The sequence below is a fragment of the Coenobita brevimanus genome, chromosome 94 (assembly GCF_032717465.1).
Source record: "Coenobita brevimanus isolate Jiangsu-jjx chromosome 94, ASM3271746v2, whole genome shotgun sequence".
Taxonomy (NCBI): Eukaryota; Metazoa; Arthropoda; class Malacostraca; order Decapoda; family Coenobitidae; genus Coenobita; species Coenobita brevimanus.
The window spans coordinates 23,242,424-23,251,280 of record NC_137047.1 but is presented as its reverse complement, the minus strand read 5'-3'; the positions used below and the strand labels follow the sequence as shown (position 1 = coordinate 23,251,280).

At 45.0% G+C, this 8,857-nt stretch overlaps 1 protein-coding gene across 1 annotated transcript in view; it reads left to right on the top strand.

Annotated features, from left to right (window-relative positions):
* Positions 1-209: 209 nt before the first annotated feature.
* Positions 210-8,857, top strand: part of LOC145412829 (uncharacterized) — a 17,699-nt gene continuing 9,051 nt past the window's right edge. Inside the window, exon 1 of the mRNA XM_080282619.1 lies at positions 210-345. Within this exon, the coding sequence (XP_080138745.1) occupies positions 334-345 (12 nt within the window). The 5' untranslated portion in view covers positions 210-333. The remainder of the gene's footprint in view (positions 346-8,857) is intronic.

Sequence of the window (8,857 nt, the reverse complement as noted above, 5' to 3'; positions counted from 1 at the left end):
GATACTTTGTTGCACGAAGAATGAGTAATATTAACAAGTTACCCCATGTTGACCCAATGACCCAGCAAGCGTAATAAAATGGTCGTTTTTAAAAAGTGAATCTGGCACCTTCCGTGACGTCACCAGCTCTGAGGGTTACTTTCACTCTCAGACCATTTTCTCCCAGGCAACTCCGCAGTTCCCGCCATTCATATTCCAAACTCTGTACCCGCATTATCTTCTTCCCCTGTAGACCCATCCAATACGCAGTGAAAACAGGAAATACTGTAGTGTTTTTGTGTACGTCAAGGATATTATTTTTACGTCAGCATCCCCTACAGTACCGCCGCCATCATGAAGACTTGGGTGAGTCGATGCGCTATTGTCGTCTCCCGCCTTTTAGGAGAGAGGGAGCAAGAGGAAATTACTTTCCAGTCGCACGTATATATAAAAATTTGTCTTAACACTTGTAGAATGTATGAAATTTCACATGCTCTGCTTCAGCTTAGGCCCAGTGGTTTTATGGGACTATGAAGTGACTTATCGACTTCTGAGAATTCAAATTTCAGTAACTTTTTCATAGGATTTTGTTTACTTAAGTAGTAGTTTCCCGCCTTACAATGGCCTGGAATATTTTGACCGAACTGTAAAGCGTTTCTGTAATGGAGGGTGGCTTTCTGTGTCATACAGCTTGATGTTTGATTGAGAATACTGGAAATTGTAAAACAGAAACTGCCAAAACAGTTACTGTCACAGAGCATATTTTCCTTGAGACAGTAATATTTCTTACTTCTTCAGTACGATGGCCTCTTTTTAAGCTACTTTTCTCAGCGCTCCAAGCAATTCCATTTCCTATCGTCTGGTGGTAGCAAAAGATTGATTAAAAAGGGCATCAGTGTGAATCAAAATGATGAAGGAAATAATTATGTACGCAGAGTGACGGTAAGAATATCATAAAATAAGGTCAGACGTCAATGAGCAGACAAACGAGAAAAAGCAGACAGACAGCATTATAAAGAACACACGCAGGGTGACAGAGAGAGAGAGAGAGAGAGAGAGAGAGAGAGAGAACAACCATTCAGGGTGACAAACGAGTTAATCAATTGACGAGGCAGGCTTAGGCCAAGACTCGTGGGGAGAAAGGTCAGGTCATGCAGGGTCGTATTTTAAGTGTTTTTTTAGATTCCGTAACACCTCTTCTTTAGCGATTTATCCCACACAATACACCCCAACATCCTCTTTCACGTTACGGATGCAAACTACTTCAGAATGATTTAAATAACACTCTAGACGACGTTATGCTGCAAAATAAAATAAATCGCTAAGGATAATGTGCTACGAAGCTATTAGAACATGCTAGAGAGAAGGGAAAGGCAAGGTTTGAGGAAGACAGGTGTAAATCGAAGGTGGAATGTGGGGAGGGAAAGGGTGGGGTGGGGGGAGTAGGGTATGGTTAGGGGAGGAGGGAAGGTAAGGGGGAGAATAGGGAAAGGGTGGGGTGGGGGGAGTAGGGTATGGTTAGGGGAGGAGGGAAGGTAAGGGGGAGAATAGGGTAAGGCAAGCTTCAGGGATAGGAAGGGCAAAGCAAGGTTAGGGTAGAGCAGGGAAGGACAGGTTGAAAGCCATATTCTGGAAAGCACTGTCGGCTCCGTAGCACCCTTGTCTTGGCGATTTATTATGTCTGCTATACGAACAAGAGAAATAAAATGTATGCAGAATAAATCGCTAAAGGAGAGGTGCTACTAAGCCTCCTATGCTACATGAAATACGGCCCGGAAGGTGGATAGGGGGATAGGGGATCGAGGAGTGGCATGGAGTGATGGAGGGGAGGGGAATGGTGGGGGGAGGACAGGGCAAGACTGGTTTTAAGGACAGGGAGGGTAAGTCAAGGTTAGGGACAGGGTAGGGAAAAGTAGGGAAAGGTAGGAGGGGCGAGAAGAAGATGGCACATGACAGGGTACGGAAGAATGGAACACGTGTGAGAAGGGCAGGTTCTAAGATAGGATAGGATAGGGTAGGGTGGGGTAAGGTAGAGTAGGAAGAGTACAGATGAGCGTTAGGAGTAAAGTAAGATTAGAGTAGGGTATAGTAGGGTAAGGTGAGGTAGGGTAGGGAAGGGTAGGGCGGGAAGAAAAGTACAGACGAGGGTTGGCAGTAGGGAAGCTTAGGGTAGGGTAGGACAGGGTAGGGTAGGGTAGGGAGGAAGAGTACAGACAAGGATGGGAGTAAGGTAGGGTAAGAGAGGCAGTGGATGATGGAAGGACAAGCTGTAAAGATGGTGTAGAATATTAATAGGTACAGAAGTAGGGAACAGGTAAGGGTTGGAGGTTGAATATGATAGGGACGGAAATTGTACGTCAGGGTATATATGAGCAGGAAATGAAAGGGTTGGAGGTAGGGTATGGTAGAGTATGACAGGGTCGGGACAAGGGAACCTGGCCAGGGATGAAGGGCAGGTAAGGCGGGGTAACAATAAGGTAAAGAAGGAAGAAACAAGACAAGAGTTGCTGCAGGGCAAGGTATGGCAGACGGACAGGGCAGAGCAGGGTTGGAGGTAAGCCACAGCAGGGAAGAGTAAGACAGAGAGACAAGGCAGGGTAGGGCAAGGTAAGGAATGACAGATGAGCAGGACAGGGCAAAGCAGGGAAGGATATGCAAGAGTAGAGCAGGGCAGGCAAGGCAAGGGAGGACAGGGCAGGGTAGGACAGACAGACAAGGCAGGGAAAAGCAAGGCAGGGCAGGGTACATCAGGGTAGGGGAGGGTGGTGGAGTGTGATGGTCACCTGCCAACATAATGCCTTTTGGGGACGTCTGAATGTATCACCTCTGTCTGACCCATATTGACTCTCTCTCTCTCTCTCTCTCTCTCTCTCTCTCTCAACGTATTTGTGAATGATAATCAATTCATGTCTGCGTGTCTCCTAACTACAAATAATTTTCTTTCTTAAATTCTGGACCCTATCTAATCCCATCTTTCAAGGTGGGAATATGGACTGGGATGAAGTATGTATGTATGTATGTATGTATGTATGGAAAAGGCAAGAAAACATACTACCCACGTATTCTCCTGCGTGTCATGAAAGGAAACACACACACACACACACACACACACACACACACACACACACACACACACACACACACACACACACACACACACACACACACACCAGAAATTCACCCTCCCTCCCTCTAACAGCGTGGGGATGTAACGATTCCACCTCCCAGCACTTGTATTGCAAACAGCCTCGTAACTCCTACAGGCTAAGGAAGGATATTTATGTAGGTGTTCCTGTCAGTTTGCCCTTTATCCATTTTCCTAGAGACTGAATGGCCTTGTTCTGAATCTTTCCTTCCAGTTGACCATGGCAAACCAAAACAAGATTATATTTAGTGTGACTGTTTATCTTCTCCTTGCCTGTCTGTTTTTTTCTCTGTCTGGTCCTCCTGTTTATGTGTTTGTTCTTACTATCTACCTCTTGTTTATATTTGTCTGTTACTATCTGGCTCTTATCTATGTGTGTATGTTCCTACGTTCTTCATGTCGATGTGTGTGTGTTGCTATCGAACTCCTCTCTCTCTCTCTCTCTCCATCAGTCTATGCGCTGCCTCCTACTGTCTCTCCTTATCTGTCTATCTTCTATCTCTGTCTCTTTCGGCATCAGTCTCTGTGGTGCCTCTTTCTGTCCATCCTTATATGTCTGCCAGTCTCATATTTCTCACTTTTCATTCATTTGTTTCTGTCTGCCTTCTTCTGCCTCTGTCTCTCATATAATCGTAGTCTGTCTCCTGTCTGTCAACCTCTCAGTCTGTTTCTCCTGAAGTTCTTCAATATAACAAAGCTTCTCTCTCTCTCTCTCTCTCTCTCTCTCTCTCTCTCTCTCTCTCTCTCTCTCTCTCTCTCTCTCCACAGATTTTCCTTCGTTTAGGGGAACCTTTTGAGCTGGAGAGTTTTGTTTTTGCTTTCAGTAACTCCAACGCTACTAGGGCTCTCCTCTGCGAAATAAAATCGTCTAGAGGCACCAAAAATAAACCTAAAAAGGGCGTCTCTGGATTAAAGAATGTAGGGAACCAGCAGCAGCGGGAGGAGAGGGAAGGCTGAGAAGTCACGATATGTATGAAAAAAACATAATAATAATAATAATAATAATAATGATAATGATAATAATCCATCCACCCATCCATCATCCAATCCTAAGTTGCCCCATGAGGAACGTATGAGCCCGGGGCTAGGCAAGTTGGTCCTGACATTTAAGATGAGAGTGAAATAATAATACTAATAATAATAAGAAGAATAAAAATCCCTCTTACCAGGATGCTCCCAGAAAGACGAAGGTAAGGGTCGCACTGCGGTGGGTTGGACATATTTCATTATAACCAGTACAATATATCCTTCATTACCCGAATCCCTCCTGAATAACAGAATTACAGAAGTGTACAAAAAGAAAGCAAACAAAAACAGATCCTCCTACATTACAGTACAAAGGAGTTCACATGAAAGCAAACAAACACAAATACTACCAAAGTCAGGATTACAAAGGAGTACAAAGGAAAGAATACAAAAACAGACCTCGTGGACCTTTCGAGGCTGTTAAGGAGACACTACGACTAAGATATCTAATTCTGTGAGCTGAGGACAACACTAGTAAAGCAACAAGACACCAGGAATACAGTATAAAGGACATCCTGGCAATAAAAGGGATAATCTTTGGATGACGGGGGGGGGGGGATTTCCCTGTCGAGCAAAATCGTCTTGCATTAATTACTAAACAGATCCTGGTGGTGGAAGGGATGAATGTAGCTTAACCCAAGGCACGTACACATCAATGCCACGCTGGGTAAGCTGATGTAAAGGACAGGTGAGAAAGATAGGTGAGGAGATAGGCGTGGACATGTGGGAACGACAGATGTGGAGGCAGGAGTGAAAGATAAGGGTGGAAGACAGGTGTGAAGGTAACTATGGTGGGTAGGTGTATATTTGAAGGTAACTGTGGTGGGCAGGTGTATATTTGAAGGTAACTGTGGTGGGCAGGTGTAGATTTGAAGGTACTTGTGGGAGGTAGATGTGAAAAGGTATGGAAGGAAGATGTGGGTATTTGTGAAGGGCAGGTGTAGGGTACAGGTGCGGGGGAAAATGTGGAAAGAGTAGGGCAGATGTGGGAGCCAATGATGGAGGACAGGTGTAAAAGGTAACTGTAGAGGGCAAGTGTACAGAACTGACGTGGAGTGCAGGTGTGGGAACAAGGTGTGGAGTGGCGTGATAGAGACAATGGAGAAGGATTTACAACGCGGATTCTCTCAGATGTTTTGTGATATTGCTCATTGTGGAGGCAAGCGTGACCAGGGTACCAATCTGACTCACAAGAATTTAAAAAAAAAAAGTGTGAGTATATCTGCAAGGTGAAGATGTGGATGTGGATGTGTGTGGGTGTTGATGTGAGTATAACTGTGTGAGTAGTGTGGGTGTGGGTGAGTTTATGTGTGGGTGTGAGTTAATGTGAGTGTAAGTTTATGTGTGGGTGTGAAATAACGTGTGAGCTCATACTTGGGTGTGAGTTTATGTGTGGGTGTGAGTTAATGTGAGTGTGAGTTTATATGTGAGTTAATGTGAGTGTGAGTTTGTGTGTGGGTGTGAGCTAATGTGAGTGAGAGTTTATATGTGGGTGTAAATATAACTGTGAGAGGTAGATTTAAGGGTAAGGGCAAGTGTGGATGTAGGTGTGGGATGTGGATTTGAGTATGAGTGTGACTAAAGACGTGAGTGTATCTTGAAAGTTTAGGGATACGAGTAGGTGTACATATGAGTGTGAGTGAGTGTAGAACAGTGTGGAGACAGGTGTATGCATGCGGTATAATTCAGTGGCCTAGTCGGTAAGCAAACACCTCATCATTACAAAGTCAAAAGTTCAATAATCCTGGAATACCTGAATGTGCGAGTCTACGTTCTCTCTCGTAAATGTCAGACGATATATAAACAGCTTAGGGAAGAAATCTCGAGGTCAGGAGGTCAAGACACAAGTACTACCACACACACACACACACACACACACACACACACACACACACACACACACACACACACTCCTCCCCCGCCCACAACCCCCTCATCCTTTACGTCTGACCTCCCTGACCTCATCCCGGGTCACCTTGTGGGATGGGGGGCTTTTCACGGTCACTATGGTCACGATTCAGGCTCCTCACAGTCACACCCTAAACCGTACATGTGTTGCAGGCTAGAAAAGAAGAATTCAGAAAAATCACTGGGAACGTGATGCCAAATACTCCCACACACCTCACACGACGCACTGACGCATCCCCTATAAGAAGGAACCTTATAATAATCCTTGTTTATATACATTCGCTTAAAGGCCGCCTTCGTCGTCCTCCGCTCGATGTCAAATCAGTTTCTATTTTCAGTCGAAAGGTAACAGAAATTTTAATTACTCATGCCGTGAGCGAGACGGAGCGAGGAATTTTCCCTTACTTCTATCCTGCTCGGACACCCGTAGAGAGAGAGGGGGGGGGGGATAGTAGTGTTTGCATTTACACTAAATTATTGGATTATAGTATACAATTTTCGGAGTACAAAGAGGGAGGAAGGAGAGGCGAGAGAGTGATAATACAACAAACACGTCACTCTTCTTTCTTGTCATGTTGGTAATTTCATTGCCAGACCAAGGACGAATCCATCCCCTCCACTAAAAGCAAATACTAAATCTGAAGCAAAAGGCCAGAAATGAGTCATAACTCGGGAACCGGTGGCCCGATTGGATTGGAAATTGTTTTACTCTTCAACTTGGGGCATTTGAACGATCCTTTAACAAAAATTGCGCTACGTTTCGCCGTTTTTGCCATGTTATGGTACAAAACAAACAAACATACAGAAATCGGATGATTATAATATAGATAAATCTCTTCACTACAAGGTGCCGCTTTTTCTAATCTAAATAAAAGTATCTTGGGGTCAGCAAGAATAAAATATGTATAACAGACGCCATAGTGCTGAAGGGGTTAATGGAGATTCAAATCTCCTTTAGCATAAAAATCCTACCCCTAAACTGAAAATCGTCTCCTTGGTCAAAAAAAAAAAAAAAAAAAAAAAAAAGTCTTCATCGTATATGCTGCATGGATAAAAAAAACTCGCGTCGCCATGTCCCGAGTTCACGCCCAGGCCAGGGAAAAAGGACACTTGCTCCCCTTTTACGGCAGTCTTATGTGGTCGAGTTCACATGGGGCGTGGGAAAACTTAGGCGGTTTTCATTATGACAACGCCCCATTCCTATCGGCGCGTGATGGGTGTGGTGGTGTGTTTGTGAGGTTCTGGTGGTGTTGATGAAGTTCTGTTTGTTTCCTTTTTGCCTCTACATCTCTCCTTCCCCTACCTTTCCTCCGCAAATTCATTCGCCATCCCCCTTCCTCACTACTATTCACTTCCCGGCCCCATCCTCTCTCTGTCCTGTCTCCCTTACCCTTATCCCTCCCACCTTTCCTTTCCTCTCCTTCCCCCTCCAATCCCCGTCCCTTCTTACCTTTCTCATCCCCTCCCCTTCTCCTCCCTATCCTTTCCCCCATGCCCCTTCCACCTCACCACTTTCCTCATGCACTTCTTAATAACCTTGCCTCATAACCTTCACCTCTCAGTTCCTTCTTACCTTCTCCCTCCCACCTCCCTTTTCCCCCACCCATTCCCTACCTGTCCACACCCTGTTCCTCCTTCCCCTCTTCCCTTCCTTCAGCTCCTTCCCCTCCCTCCACTTTCATGATGCATTTCTTCATAATCTTGCCTCATAACCTTCCCATCTCAGTTTCTCCTTCCCCTCCCCTTCCCAGCTTCCCCCTCTCTTTCTCTCCTCTTCTCTATCCTTACCCTTAAACTCTCCCTCCCAGACCACTTTCCCCCTTTCCTCGCATCTCTTTCCACTCATTCATATACCTTCTACCTCTTCCCTGTCATTCATCATCCCTCCTTTACCCCCTTCCTTTCTGCTTTCTCCAATTCTTCCCAGCCTCCCTTCCCCCTACCTACTATCCTCCCTAAGAACACACACACACACACACACACACACACACACCGCTCGCTGGTGCAGTGGTAACGCTCTCGCTTGCCAACTGGTGGACGAGAGTTCGCGCCTCGCTCAGGTTGCGAAAAAGTTTCACTGACGAAGTGGGTGGTTACTGTCCCTCTTGAGCAAGGGGACGGGTGTGTGCTTGTGTGAAGGTCACAGCCTTGCCCTTAGATCGGACTATATGAGCTCTCAGCTCCCTTCCGGGAGGGTAAAAGCTGACGGATCACGACCATCAAGTGATCCTGACCGACCCGGTGAATTACACACACACACACACACACACACAAAGTGACGCAACTCCACCCAACAACACTTCACCAATCTAACGGCTCTACTGCTGCCTCTTTGCCTGTTTTCTTTCACTAATACCCTGATTGAGAATGTCGTGGGTATGACTTGGTTGATTTAGAGTCTGTGTGGCGTTAGTACGGTTATGTTTGGTGGCTGGGATTGTATTTTGGAGAGGCAGCATGGTTGACTGTTGTGAGTGATGTTGATAAACTGATAATGTTTTCACTGTTACTGTTTGTGTTTTCGTTATTAAACTTATCTGTTATCATCATCATCATCATTATTGTTCTTCTTCTTCTTCTTCTTATTATTATTATTATTATTATTACTATTATTATTAGTGTTAGTGTTAGTGTTAGTGTTAGCAGTAGTAGTAGTTGTTGTAGTAGTATATGAGAAGCTGTAGTAATGGTAGTGGTGGGTCGGAAAGAAATATTTTTCGAACAGTGGTATAAGATGATTTTATCCATGTAAGGGGGAACTCTGCTAAACAAAGGGCAAAAACATGATCTCCCTTAATA